This window comes from Delphinapterus leucas, chromosome 10 (assembly GCF_059928025.1).
Source record: "Delphinapterus leucas isolate spDelLeu-1000000601 "Yukka" chromosome 10, BTC_Dleu_Yukka2, whole genome shotgun sequence".
In the NCBI taxonomy this organism is placed as follows: Eukaryota; Metazoa; Chordata; class Mammalia; order Artiodactyla; family Monodontidae; genus Delphinapterus; species Delphinapterus leucas.
In genome coordinates this window covers 61,015,858-61,031,270 of record NC_143138.1, presented here as the reverse complement: position 1 = coordinate 61,031,270, position 15,413 = coordinate 61,015,858, and the positions used below count along the sequence as shown (strand labels likewise).

Below are 15,413 nucleotides of genomic sequence, written 5' to 3'. Positions count from 1 at the left end.
ACCGCAGACCTGTGATCAAGGCAGAGAGAAGTGGGGGCAGGAGAGCATCAGCTGCATCTATTCACCTGATTAGGAAAACAAAAGCTTTGCTAGAAACCCCTCAGTAGACATTCCCTTCAGGCTCACTGGTCAGAACGATGTCACATGACTGCCCCTGGCTGCAGGAGAGGCTGGGAAATGCAGCGTGTTTTCTGTTCAGCCTTAATGGTGGGGGAAGATAAGGAAGAATGGGCTTCAGAACAGATGTGGGTGAGCTAACAACACAGTAGCTACCAGAGACTGCAGAGAAACTCTTTCCAATCCTCTCAATGTACAGATGACAGAACTGAGTTCCAGAAATGGGAAGTAGCCTGGCCAAGGTCCCATATCTAGATGAAATGACAGCTAGATCTAGAGCCCAGGTCTCCTAACTCTTCATCCATAAAGCTACCCACTGGACCACATCGTGAATGTAGTTTGACAGAGTCTGTGACTGAAGCTCTGTTGAGGAAAGAGAATATCATCCAGCAAACGAGGTAATGAATATGAAACTATCAGCAGTGGGCAGAGGACCTAGTGGCTTCCACCTGAGCTCTCCTTCCTCTCTCCCTAAAAATCTGAAGTAATTCACTGTGCGTCACAGAAGCTAAGCCAAGTTACATCAGGCCTCCTCTCGGTCCCCTCAGACTGCGTAGATTCTTTTAGTGTCTCATTCCTTTGGCACATTGATGTTTGTGTGTGTTATGAAACAGAATCGATCTCATGATGAGCACCATGATAATGTAGAACTTCCATGTCATTGTTAATGTGGTTCTTGTCTTCTGTCCCCTTCTGTTATTGGACCAAACAGAAGTATTCTGCTGTTTCTCTCTGCAACATCTCCACAGAAGTCCTGAAAGTCATCAACGCCACGGAGGAGTTGATAGCAGAGTCTACAGGGCCCTGGGAGTTCCCAACTGTCCCTCCTGACAGAGAGAAAGGGACGTTTCCTCTTGGAACAGACCAAGTGAGACTGGATGAGCAGCTGACTTCCCTGGAAGAAAATGTAAGACAGTGTGGATGTGCTCTGTCTAGGGCACACATGTCCAAAGGAGAAGCTAATGATGTTGTAACTCTTCACAAAGAGGGCAAGGACACAAATATACCACCACCATAGCAAATATATTCTCAGAAGGGTCTTAGACTGGGTGTCCCAGAAGCAGACCCCAAGATGAAGATTTCTGTGCAAGTGATTTATTAGGGAAATGCTCCCAGGGGAGACTGGTAAGGGAGTGGGGAGAGGGAAGAAGTCAAGCAAAGCTATGATCTTAGACAAAAAGTAGCTTCAGCCCAATCCTGCAGGCAACTCCGTGATGTAAGTTGCATCTCAGAGTTGTCCTGACCTAAGGCAAAGGAACTGGCCCTTCCTACAGCCAGTGGGCACCTCAGTCTCTCTGAATGCAGGCGAAGTGTCTACAGTAGCTCAAATGCCGTTTTTGCATAGATCTGAGCTGTTGGAAACAAAGGCACACTGCAGCTTGGGAGCGGGGAGGGGAGTATGCAGAAACTATATAAGGGATCTGTGGGGATCCAGGTGGAGCATTGCCAGTGCCACTACAGAGAATAACAGTGGTTGCCAACAGAACTTAGGTTACTACAGAATTGCTCTGCCCTGCTTCACAGATATGTCTGCTCGTAATGGTTTTTCTGTCCTTCCAACTGGTGAGGAAAGAAAGAATGTAATAGATTCTTACATATAAACACCTACAATCATTTTTAAGACTTCAGTAAAGGTCCGATGAGAATTCTCGAACAATGCAAACCGGGGTGACACAGAGAAATCTGGACATTAGCCACTCAGGCCATCGTTACCATCACCAGTTGGCATAGTCCTGATGTCAAATCCAGTCAGGTGATTCCATCTTTCCAGACCCAGTAGAATCAACCCTAATTTGGAAATGGTCTAATGAATGGTGTTCTCAGAAACCGGGAAACGTTATCAGAGAGATTTTTTTGCCAGAAGTTGAAACAACAACAAATCAAAATGACTCAAGGTAAAAAAAAAAAAAAAAAATGCCAATATTAGTTTCACTTTGAAAGTAGAAGACTCTCTCCCTTTGGATTCCCATAAAACCTAAGCATATGTCTGCCTCACTTTGTTGCCCTTTCTGTTCACTCATATACCTCCTATTAGATCAGCACCATTGACATTTTGCGTTAGATAATTCTTTGTTGCGGGGCCTGTCCTGTACGTTGTAGGATGTTTAGCAGCATCCCTTGTCTCTACCCACTAGATGCTAGAAGCTGCACCCTCCTAGATTTGACAATCAAAAATGTCTCAAGACATTGCCAAATATTAGCGGGAGCATGGGGGAAGAGTAGGGCACGGTCTTGCCCAAGTTGGAAACCGGATATATAAATTCCTATAGAACAGGACCTGCTGCCTTTCCTGTCTATAGCCCTAGCCCTTGGCCCTGAGCCTGACACAGAGGAGGTGTGCAAGGAATGTTTATCTGATATATGATTACATCAGATGAATAAAATCCTATTTTAAAAGAAATGTTTTAATTCTAATGTGCAGGTCTCTGTTCTTTAAAAATGCCTATAATACAATTCTTTCAGGTGCTGACAGTCCTAAAATGGCCCTAATCCTGCACACACAGAATTGAAAAGACTAAAATAAAGATATGGTTCACCAGGAAAGGGAGGCATTTTTTTCTTTTTACAAAGTATGGTATCAAAAAAACTTACAATGCATGAAATAATCTAGATTTAAATGACAAAGGTCAGCACACTGAAAGCAAAGACAGCATGCCTTTTTTTCCCCTCTAAGGAGTTTATTGAAAAATACAATGGCCTTGGCAGAGTTTTCATTTTGTAAGATCCTTTTATTGTACATCATGTTTCTTTTTGTGGGTTCATTAACACTTTGAGTGCGAAACACATCTACTTAGCCACTGATTCAAGACGTCAGAAACACCAGCAGTGGAAAAGCTGGGGATTACAACTTCCTGCTCCCTGTCCAGCCCCTCTAAGATGCCTCTCCTGTTCTCATAGAGTTAACTGCCTACTTCCACCTCCTTCCCTACCCCAACCAGCTTTTCAAATTTCACCTCCGAAGAGATTCCATCTTTGTTCCTTTGAATTCTGTGGGTCTTTGAGTCACAGAAGGGATGACTTTTTTTTTTTAATCTCTTTAGTTCACCAGATCACAGAGCCATGGGCAGGTTGCTTGCTCTGCTGTTTCCAGGATGGAATTCAGCTGAGCAGCAGGAGAAGGGCAGGGCTGATTCTTAAACTGGCCTCTGGGTGCAGCTGATTTAATTAAACCACGGCTTTTGTCTATGTTCTGAAGAGCGCGCCTGCTCTTCTGCCTTTCTCCTTTGTGCTGAGGAGCCCAGGGAATGGCAGAAATAGAAATGGCAACACTTAGTCTGCCCTCTGAACACTGGCTTCTGCAGACCAAGCCGCTGAGAAAAAAGAGAACATCCTCATTTGCAAGAGAATATTCATCTTTAAGAAGTCTTATGAAGATTTCAGAGCTACATAAGATAAAACAAAAAATATCACATTCATATGTCTAATCTCCTGTTTTCATAAACTGCCTTGTTAATCCACTTAATTAGGGTAGGGCATGGGGATTTTAGAATTTCCTTAGTCTCTTAGCTTTGACACTTCTCACCTGCTGCCTGGCTGTGAAATCAGCTCTGTCTCCCCTAAGGGTGGGAGAAACCTCTGACCAATGCCAGCCTCCCCTGAATGCACAGTGGGGACTCAGTTTCTCGGACTGAATGCCTGGGGAGCTCTGAAGCACAAGGTTCTACTGTACCTGTTAGGGGTCTGTCTGGGAGAGGAAAGTTTCAGGGAGTATTGACTCAGGTGTGGGCAAGGATAATGGGTGCTGTAGTGCCCACAGAGTAGCAGTAGGAGGAAGTGGTCACCACCCGCAGGCATTATAGCCCAGGGAGAACTGGAACCTGGAAGAGCGCCTCCTAGCGGGAGCTGTCACCGTGGAATCCAGGAAAGGAAAAAGCAGGGGAAAAAAGGCTCTTACTTCTTTCTCCTCCTGCCTTTGATCTCCTGCTGGTGCTTCCCATTGGCCAAACCCATCCCAACCAGCAAGGGAGCCTTGGTGGTAAAGTTTGTATAGGTTAGCGTCACAGAGAACAGAGGAGAGCAGAACAGAATGGAAAATGGATCTAGGGATCAACAGTGAACAACAAGTATGACCATTTTCAGACCTGTGGTGTGAATGGTAGGGGCCCACCAGGGCCACCTTGTGGATTTATGCAGGGTTGTGAGTGGGAGGGGTGAGTCGGCTCCCTCACCCTCCCACCCCCATCTAAGGACCTTCCTCATTCTTATCTTTCCTAAATGACAGAGACCACCTGGGGTACCCCCTAATTCCCAGCCACAGAGCCAATGGAGGAATAGTCTCAACTTCCCTTTTTCTTCTGCCTTATAACTCCGGCAACCCCAAATATGTTGTAGTATACAACCAGTGGCAGCAGGCACAGTGGGATGGCCAAGGGGGGACCTAGCTCTGGCCCAGAATCCAAGATCAGGCAGGGGAGGTTGATCTTCCTTCTCAAAGCCCTTGTACAACCCCCATAGCACAGGAGAGGTAGAACTTCTAGAAGTGGTCATGGCTCTCTGCTCTCAGAGAACAAGAAATACTATCTGTTACTGTCTAACCTTAGTCCCCTAAAGTATATGTCATGGATGCCAAGTCCAACAAGATGCTCTAAGAACAAATAAGCTTGAGAAACCCATATACTCTTTCTAGGAAAATTGAGATACATCTTAGCACATTAAAGACCCTGAGAAGTCCTGCAATAAAGAAATCTGCTTAATGTTCTTTATTTTAGGGGCTTTGACCATAAAGTCCTTCCTTTGAAACACCTATTCTCATCCCTTGAACCACTTTAAGAAAGGCTTGTTGAACCAGGAGCCAGTCAATGGGGTCACAGGCATCAGTGACTAGAGTTTGGAGAGGACGTAGATTACTCAGACATGGTAACCATACCTCTCGCCAAAAGTGGACCTTAATTAAGCAAGCATCTCCAGGTTATGTTTTTCAAATGGGTTATTTTTAAGACTAGAATAACAATTTCATTTTATGGCATGTTAATTTTTGTTATTTCAGCCCAGCCACAGAGCCAATATTATGGCCATCTATAACCACAGTAACTCTAGTACCTTTATGCCAACGTTTGAAATATAAATCGTCAAAATATTCCAGTCGAGATTAAGTATCACAGCATCGTAGGGCAGGGTGGATAAAGGCATGAAATCTGGCACCAGCCCTCTGGCTCAGTAAATACCTGTCATGATCATCATTACCACCATCACCATTGTCATCATCCTCTAATCCTTTAGGTGCCATGACCTTGCTTGTAAGTTCCTGCTGAGCAGGTGTCAGTGCCAAACCACTGAACCTCCCTATCCCCCTAGTGCCAGGAAAGCAGGCTTTTAGGGAACACAAAGTAAAAGATGAACACTCTGGCCTTGCTGAGAACTTGGAGCAATTTCATATTGCTTTGTCTTGGCAGAGAAAGTAAGGAACGTTAGTGGATGACCATGCCGGTGACAAAACAACAAGGTGCTATTAAGTTGATACAGCCATAGGGTATGACGATGCTGAGTGTTGCATGTTTCTGGAAATATCAAGGTCCTGAGACCAAAGATACGTCAGGTCATGTTTAACCATTGCCACACTTAAGTTATTCATTTCATTTAAATTCCAAATTTAGTTTCACTGTGCAAAGCTATAAGTTTATGTTTTTAATTATCTTATCAAAATGAATTCCCCCTTTTTTGGTGTGGGTACCAAAAGTGTAATATCCAAACTCAGACTGTGGTGGCCATCGCTCTGATCTCTTCCTCCTCTCTCCTCTCCTCTCCTCTTCCTCCTCCTCCACCTCCTCCCTTTCCTTTCCCACCTCCTCCTCTTCTTCTCCTCTTATTCTATTTTCCTCTCTCTCTCTCTCTTCAATTTTTCTTCCCCTCTGAAGATAAGTTTTTCAACCTCACAACTTTTGGGAGACAAATTTTTAATGATTTCTCCACTCAAATAGCTTTGAAATATTCATCATTTCCTTCATGTGACAAACAATAAAGTGTTTCTTGTTTTGAAGATAAGGAATAAATGGCTATATTAAACTGTGAACATCTTTTAGAAACAGAAGTTCTCTAATACTTGCATAGGACAAAGAAATATAAAGCTAAGGGCAAAGTGAAATAAGGCAGTTAGTTACCAGCAGACATTTGACTCATGACCCCTGTATGACCGATGAATCACCCAACTTGATGTCCGCTACGTCAGTCACTGCTGGAAGCTCCCACAGCTAATTGTGCCTGGTGATGCACAGTCAAATTTGCTCTCATCAAACCTGCACCTGCCTTTGCTCCACTCTGAAGTGTTTGGTAAAATTGCCAGTTTTCATGCAGATGCAGGAATCATGCCAAGGAATTGACTGAGTTGGAGCATCTCAGGATTCTTTGCCCTCCTCACCAACACTCAGCATTGCTCAGTGCAAATGACCATGCATCATCTGTGTGCACTGCTCTTGGCTTGCCTAACTCTGTTATATTTTTAACTCAAGTTAAAGGAACTGTTAAAGGAGTGACCGTGCATATCATTCAAGTCAACTCTAAATGGCTGTGATTACATGTTTAGAGCTTTATATACATTGATTAAACCTCATGAACCTGTTTAAGTAATTACCTTCTCTAGATACATTTAGCTCCTTGTGTTGTCCACTGTTTCATCATGTTATTAATTAGGCTGAAGGAGCATTTGTTTCACTCACCCTGTCCTCAGCCTGAATTATTCCAACGATTTTACTTTCTGTTTGCCCACTTTTAGGAGAATCACCTTATAAACTCGTAAGCCAAAGTAACTTCCTTTAATTTTCCCTCAAATTACTTCCTTTATCTTATTTTCTCTTTAATCTTCAGGAGCTCTCAAAAAACTGTCTTTATTGATCATAGATTTTATATGCTTCTCAACATCACACTATTTTCTAAAAAATAAGGTATTTTCCTACTACATACTTCAGGTTCATTTTCATTCCCTTAACCTGATTCAAGCAACTTCACGGTACTTAATCAGAGATAATTCACGCAAAATTTGTAATCGTTTTAAATTAATTTCACCTCTTTCATGTTTTCTGAATTTTTCCAAATTACTAATGCCAACCAAAATTTTGATTGGAAAAACTACATCATGAGTTTTTCTCTTTGTTTCCTCTATCTTGATAATTGTGGTTGTTATAGTCCCTGGACAAATTCACAATTTATGTAGCTGATGTCATGTATTCTTGTACTATTTTATCGTATTTTTAAATTTTACATACTACTTTTTTTTTGCAGGAAAGGTTGGGGGAAGAGGAGGTGTGGTTGACAGTGAGGGGGGGGCAAGACCTTATGCTACCACCACTTAAGTGTGAAGAATGTTTATAAACGGGGGGCTCCCTGTCTCTTTCTCCCAATGTTGAGTCTAGTTCTCTCTCACTCCCCTGAATTATGGCATCCCCTGAAGGGGCCCCACCAGTCCTGGGTCCACAGACCTGAGCTCAAAGGCCATGCCTCCTCTATAGGTGTACCTGGCGGCAGGTACCGTGTATGGACTTGAAGGCCAGCTGAGTGAGCTAGAGGATGCTGCCCGCTGCATCCACAGTGGCACTGATGAGACTGAACTGGCAGATCTGGAGGACCAAGTAGCCACGGCAGCCGCCCGGGTCCACCATGCTGAGATCCAGGTAAGAACTCTCCTCTCTGCCTAGATGGAGAACTACCGGGCAAAAGGAGAGGGCACCCCATCTTACAAAAGAATCATTTCAAAGCCTTTATATCTATCAGTTCCTGCTACCTCCAGCAGACTTTCGTGGGCATGGTCCTTCCAGGTGGATTCCACCAAAGCCTCCTTTTTTAAAGTGCAGGCTTCCTCTCCCCAAATTATGACCTTGATAATATATCTCTTTAAAACCTATGCCATTTTCCTCTTTGACAAATTCTCTGACCCTTGCTATAGAGGTTCCCATTCCATCCCAAGACCACCCTTCCCTAACCTTTATCACACTGTTTTTTAAAAAAAATATTTATTTGGTTGTGCTATGTCTTACTTGCCACAGGTGCGCTTCTTAGTTATGGCATGCGAAATCTCAGTTGCGGCATGCGTGTGGGATCTAGTTCCCCGACTAGGGATCGAACCCCGGGCCCCTGCATTGGGAGCGCGGAGTCTTATCCACTGCTCCACCAGGGAAGTCCCATCACACTGTTGATTACCTATTTAATGCCAGGTTTCCCCATGATAGACTAAAAGCTCCTTGAGGACAGGACTCTAGCTATCTAGCTTAACACAATAACTCCAGTGCCTAGCATAACACCTCACACAGGTTTGGGCCTCAATAAAAATGAGATGAATAAATAAATGAAAAATGAAGTGTAGATTTCTTAGACCAATATTTTTCATGATTTAGATATGGCTGTTTTAGAACTAATTACTATATTATCTATAACTTTCTGAAGATGCTTGTTTGCAGTTTTCATGGATATTCTCTTGGCCTCTGACTCTGGATCAAAATGGACTGTGGACTAAGTAACTGGTTCTCAAACTGGGGTCCATGGACATATACATACTCAAGGACCCACGAGAAATGCTGGTCTCTGCAGCATAAGCTCAGTGTAGACCCCTGGTTCACTGCTATTTCTGTAGACCCTGCATCTTAAAACTGCATCCTCTGGAGAATGGGGATCAATTGAAACCATCTCTGGATAGAGAAGATGACAGTTTTGGGAGATAATTTTTTTTATAAGTTTATTTATTTATTTTTGGCTGTGTTGGGCCTTTGTTGCTATGCGCGGGCTTCCTCTAGTTGCAGCGAGGGGCTACTCTTTGTTGCGGTACGTGGGCTTCTCATTGAGGTGGCTTCTCTTGTCACGGAGTATGGGCTCTAGGCACGTGGGCTTCAGTAGTTGTGGTGCACAGGCTCAGTAGTTGTGGCTCGTGGGCTCTAGAGCACAGGCTCAGTAGTTGTGGCACACAGGCTTAGTTGCTCCGCGGCATGTGGGATCTTCCCGGACCAGGGCTTAAACCTGGGTCCCCTGCATTGGCAGGCAGATTCCTAACCACTGCACCACCAGGGAAGTCGGATGATTATTTTTTTAATAAATATTTTTATCTTAAAGAATCAAAAATCACAACAGCTGCGCATATCATTCAGCACTCTTGAGAATGGGAGGGAACCAGTTCTGTGCTAGGAATGGCCCAGGAATGGTCTCATCACAGATGGCCCTGTTGACTGTTTATTACCAGCAAGCATGGCTGAAGAGCAACTCTCCTCAAAAATCATTTCCCACAAATGCCACTCAACATTTAATCAATTTATAGTTAATGTTATATGAAATAGAATCAAATCATTTGTTTTCTGGGGGTATATTTTGCAGCAAATACTTCTTGAATGGTTTAGCAGGAAGTAATATTGTTTATGGGTGCTTGGGAGGGTTTTATTGGATAATTAGTTATTCATGTTTCCAAATTTTTCTAGGCTTAAATTATTGGAGCCATGTTTTATGGCAGAAAATCCTGGAGTCCAAAATGTCCATTTTCCATGTGTTTGAATGTGCCTATTAATTTATCATTCGTTGTTAAATATTATAATAATGTCATTAATAATACCTAATATTCAGTGAGTCTTACTGTGGGCCAGGAGTTGGGCTTAACCCTTGAACTCATTATTGTATTTAATCCTTTCAGCATCCCCATGAGGTGGCTATTGTTATTCTTCCCTTTTTATATCTGGAGAAAAGAAGGCTCAGAATGGTTAAACCGAAGTCAAATAGCTAAAAAGTGATGAAGCCAGGATTTTAAACCTAAGTCTTTCTGGCCTCAGAGCCCAAATTCTTCACCAGTCTGTGCTGTGTGGTTTCCTGAAAAATGTGCTTGTCCTGCCCTCAGGTATATATCCACTTGCATAAGAGTCCTTACTTTGCATGGGAGGTTGTCAACCTTGCCATCATCTTTACGGCTCTTTTCAATGTGGGAACCTTTATTAGCGTGGAGACTCTCCTTGTCCTACAGTTGCTGCCAGAGAAGGAAGATTAATTCCTTGTTATCTGTTCTTGTCCAAAGCAGAGTCTCACAGAAGATGTCACAGAGGGTATCCTGCAGGATGGTAGGAGGGTCCCTGAATTGTGTTCTTAGATTAGGTCAGATTCTAGGGTTGCTTTCACCTTGGAGTTAACCTTTGGGACTCCAAGGTGAAAGCAACCCTAGAATCTGACCTAATCTGACAGGATTGCCTGGTGCTGAAGCCAACTGCGGATGATACACGGGCAGCGTGCTAAGGATGCTGTCCACTGTGTCCTGAAGGGTCATCTCTGTGGGCATTCCTGGGGAAGGTCTCTCTTAACTCTAAATATCAAGAAAAGCTATTCTTCTGAGTACTTGGTCTTTATCTTGTGGACACAGAGTCGTAAAATGATCTTTTTGCTTTGGCTCCCAGGAAACCCAGAGCAGAACTGGTCATCCCCTTCTAGCAAGTGTAAGGGTCACTGGATATGCAGTCTTAGGAATTAATGGAACACAGTGTAAGGGTCACTGGATATGCAGCCTTAGGAATTAATGGAACACAGATACAACATGATAGATGGATGGACGGATAGATAGAGAGATAGATAAACAAAATGTAGGCAAAATCAGCCCTCGGCAGTCTCCTTTCCTCTTTCTGCATCCTTTGCCCTGTGGACTAAAACTGGAAAAATTAACCCTCCTTATTCTAGAGCCTGGCAGTCAGCAAATCAGGAGGTCAGCAACTTGCTCTCCCACTGACCTGTCTCCCAGGGCCCTCTGAGCAAAGCCCTCCATCAAAACTGCTTCCAGGAAAGAATGTGGGCATCTAACCTACATCAGTTGCAAATGACTGATAAAAGTTTATGCAATTTATTGGTCTATAAACCAAAGGAACGCCGTTCTCAGTGTGAAATTTGAGGAATGAGAATAGGAAGGCATCTGGGGGCTAGGAAGGGACAGGGGTTGCACAGTGGCCCCTTCTGGGGGCTGCTGGGCAGCTTGGATTCTTTCACCAGCTGCCACAGTCTTGGCCTTTATCTGCCTCCTCCTTATCTGAGTAAGACTGCCGCTCCTCCGGGATAGGGGAAGTATCTCCCATATTTGCTGACCTTTCAGACCTTCCCTCTGCACTTCCTATAGCAGCTATCCCAATGGACTTTGTCCAAAGAAGCCCTCAGTAAATGGCAGCAGAATTAGAATTCGTCTTGTGCAGCGCAAAATAGCTTAGGGACAGTGGAGGCAATGGAGATGTCAGGGCGGAGGCACACACATTGGCAGCAGGGCCCACTTTCAGGTTTCCTGTCTGATTCCCCAGCAACACTGAGGCTGTGCCATCTCAGCAGGATGGCTGTGATCCCAGCCTCCTCCCTTGACTCTGCCAGCCTCCTCCAGTGTCCCCCATGCCAGGCCTTGGCAAGGCCTCTGAGAAGGGGGCAACGTGGCAAGATCATGAGCAGTAGCATTAATGCTGAGCTCTGCTGTGAGATGTTGGGTGTGTCACTCATCCCTGTAAGCCACAGTTTCCTCATCTGTAAAACCAAGAGAATGGTACCCATGTCACAGGATTATGAATGAAGCATGAGTGAGTTCATGTGTTTAAAGCACTCAGCATGGCAACGGCACACAGTAATGCCCTTTCCTAAGAGGAGGGACCGTGTTTTCTTCACCCCTGGGGACATGGATGGACCGGGGTTCTTTCCGGGTGCTGAGTGGACTCTTGTTCTCTATATCTACCTTAAGACATTGTTGGAAAAAAATATGAGTTCCTTCTGACCTACTGATGTTATAGTAAAGGAAACTGATGCCCAGAGAGAGGAGGGAGTTTCTCAAGGCCACTTGGCCTCTTAATAGAGGAAATGGACTTGAACCAGGGGCTGCTGGGCTTCCCTCCTAAGACCTGGTGCTGTGGTTTTGGATTCAGGGAGTCACAGAAGAAGGAAGCAGGACCTATAAATCATAATTGCTTTTCAAAGCTCACATCGTGTTGTCTCCCTGGGAAGCCTTCCCTCACCCCCACCCCCACCCCTATGCTGAGCCAGATGGCCCCGGGCCATCATGCCCATTGTGCCCTGGGCTTCCATTTATCCGTAGGGGACCTCTGACAGGGGTGACATGCTCTAGAGCTAACAACTGGAAAATTAAATTTACAAAGAAAGCCCTGTGGTTTATTTTCTCACTACAGTACGAAATAGATAAGTGCTTGGTGGAAGCTGAATGAGTGAATGAATGAATGAGCATATATCAAAGCAGATTTGTTCTTTATAGAGTCATAATACTTTTAACAAAGATTCTCCCCCTCCTGGGCTTTCTCCCTACTGATTCTGCCTTTCTGTTGCATTAAGATTTCTGATATTGAGAGCCGGATTTCAGCCCTGACCATTGCAGGATTAAACATAGCACCCTGTGGGCGCCTCACAAGAAAACGAGATCAGAAGCAAAGGAACCAGGTGCGTTTGTCCCTCACTCCCTCTGCTGGAATATTGCACGACCTGGAAAATGTAGAAGATAAAACATCTCCGGCTTTGCGAAGGTGTACTGATTCCTGTGTTCTGTTTATAGGTACAAACCATAGACACATCAAGGCAGCAGAGGAGGAAACTCCCTGCTCCACCGGTGAAAGGTATGCTTAAATCAGCCACCAAAGCATTAAGCCTGACTCACTCACTCAGAGTAACTCAGAGATCTGAGTTTGAGGACCAGATCTAATGGGGTGTTCTCACCCAGAATTGCCCTTGTGGAGAATCTATCTTGGCTTGAATTCCTCCAAGAGGCACACCCTGGGACAAAGATGTGATTTGGGAGGTAATTCCAAGAAACACTGATAAGGGAAGAAAGAAAAGATTCAGGGAAGGAAATTAAGCCAATATAATGTACTTTAATTAGTAGTTTGCTGCTTTGGGCAAATGAGGCTAACCCCTGCTGAGGACTTCTGGGAGACGGTATCAACTGCACCTCAGAGTTTCCATCTCAAAGAATAGGAAGATGAGATATTTCAACTCTCGTCTTTGCTTGAAGGTTATTTCTGGTGGGGGCATTAACTCCCTGGTACTTCTGACCCACCCCATCATTCATGGGCCAAGAGAGACTGGTGATGCCTGTAGTAGGATGCTGTCAGAGTGGGCTGGAATGGTGAGTGTCAGGGAGATGTGGGAAGGACACCAAAAGCATGTAACAAAGAGCCCAACCTAGAGGGATTCCAGCAATGCCAGTCCTATCACCCTTATCTACTGGACATTTTCAACAATTTCCCTAGATTCAGAAGCCACAGAATGATGATGCCAAACTAGAAATTTAGACCTGCAAATTAGAAGAGTAGAAAGTCAGAAGATATATGTTTGAGTCCTGGTTCCACCATTCATTGTTCAACAAATGTTTACTCAGTGCCTACTTTATATTCCCCAGAGCCCTAAACAGTTTAAATATATTACAGATCCACGATCCTGTACTTGAAACCCTTGGGTCAATGTATGTTTCAGAATTATTTGGACTTTAGAAAGGTAATATGGTACATGTACTGTGTATTTCATGACAGCCCGCTCTCATGGCATCTGGAGTAGTGTCTGATAAACACATTAATATTCCTGCAGCAAAGCGTGACAACGTTCATGCTCCATGAGAGGGACAAGGACTTGAAATGGCCACTTATCAGTTTAAGTCAGGTTTTGCCATCAGGCAATTTTGACTCCAAAGTTGTAAAGATTTGCTGTTTTTAGAGCCTTTTATATTTCAGAATTGCAAATAAGAGTTTGTAGACTGTATTGGATTATCTCCAAGCTACATTTGCCTAGAAAGCCACCAATGATGCCTTGATTTATTTGGTCCACCAATAAATAAATAAATAAATAATAAATAAACAGAACAAAAAGTTTCCACAGTCAGACCTATGGACCAGAATGAGATGCCAGTCTAGAACAAAAATCTGGGTAATCTGGCCACCTGGTCTTTCTTCCTTAACCATCAGTCCAGCTTCTGGATAATACTTATTCCTATGTGTTTCCTTTTAGCTGAAAAAACTGAGGCATCTTCAGCGACCACCATTAAAACATTTAACCGCAACTTAATTCTCCAAGACTCCTCAACAAACAGGACTAAAGAAAGGAAAAGCACTACGAAGGATTTGATAGTAAGTCATCTCTATCTTAATGCCAATTACTGTCACTGTTGATGGCACCTCCATTCTGTAGCCCTTCTTTCTGTAGGTCCCCAGTCAGAGCCCCAAGAAGCATCCTTCCTGCATGGTCTCATGGTCTGTTGGTTGGGTGGTGGGGGTCCTTATATTGCTAACCTCTTGGGTATGTGGATACATCCTGTCAATTATATCTCCAGCTCCTTGTATGAACCAGATTTAATATAAGAGAAATAAAAATATGTAGACAGAAATATAAGGTCTGATTGAGGTATAAGAGTTTTTATTCTGTTTTTGATTCATATTCACTCTTCCTTAAATTTCTTCTAAGCCATTAATTACTTGTGTTTCAGAAAAAATGTCAGCAGCTGCCCAAAAATATGGCAAAGGAAGGGACAGTGGATAATTTGCATAAACCTGGAGATCATATAAGAGGGCTAAGGGATTATTACCCTAACACCAACATATGCTTCAAAATTTTGCAAATGCTTGATGCTGCTTATATGGGAGGTGAAGACCCAGCTAAACTGCCTCAGTGATACCAGTTATGCAGAGGGGGCAGACAATGGCTGGGTGACAAGACTGAAGCAACAAAAGGCAAAACTTATTCTGTTGCCTTTTATGCATCACCTGTCACTCCCTTCCCATTCCTCCCCCTCATGTCCCTGTGTCACGAGCACAGAAGCACCAGATAATGGCATAATGGTGAGCATGCCCTTTTGAATTACAAGTTACTGCATCTCTTAGGTACCATATGGCAACAGTGCTGCCCACTGCCTTTGCTTCATTGGCCAGCCGTTACCCCTGACCTTTCAAAGTCCAGTTACCTGGTTCCTGGCTGTTACTTCAAAGAGCTAAAAAGAAGCATTATCACACTAAAAGGGCAGACCACTAGGGCCAGGAAAGGAGTCTGTTATAAATAAGATAGTTAAAAATAAATTACCTTAAGGGAAAGTGGAGGGTGGGGGGGAGGGATAAATTCGGAGTTTGGGATTAACTAATATATATAAAATAGATAACCAACAAAGACCTACTGTATAGCACAGGGAACTATACTCAATATTTTGTTAACAACCTATAAGGGAAAAGAATCTGAAAAAGAATATATATGTGTGTGTGTGTGTGTGTGTGTGTGTGTGTATGTATCTGAATCGCTTTGCTGTACACCTGAAACTAACACAACATTGTAAATCAACTATACGTCAACAAAAATTTTAAAAATAAAAAAATTTTAAAGGATAAAGCTCCAGATAC

General features: G+C 43.6%; 1 protein-coding gene and 1 long non-coding RNA gene across 2 annotated transcripts in view; one reads left to right on the top strand and one right to left on the bottom strand.

Moving 5' to 3' along the window:
* MYRIP (myosin VIIA and Rab interacting protein) overlaps window positions 1-14,698 on the top strand; it is a 174,186-nt gene extending 159,488 nt beyond the window's left edge. The window contains exons 11-16 of the mRNA XM_089918170.1: window positions 830-1,024; window positions 7,560-7,721; window positions 12,376-12,480; window positions 12,593-12,653; window positions 14,038-14,156; window positions 14,513-14,698. Of these exons, the coding sequence (XP_089774296.1) occupies window positions 830-1,024; window positions 7,560-7,721; window positions 12,376-12,480; window positions 12,593-12,653; window positions 14,038-14,156; window positions 14,513-14,698 (828 nt within the window). The remainder of the gene's footprint in view (window positions 1-829; window positions 1,025-7,559; window positions 7,722-12,375; window positions 12,481-12,592; window positions 12,654-14,037; window positions 14,157-14,512) is intronic.
* LOC149748256 (uncharacterized) overlaps window positions 1-15,413 on the bottom strand; it is a 349,957-nt gene that overhangs the window by 209,752 nt on the left and 124,792 nt on the right. The window lies entirely within an intron of this gene.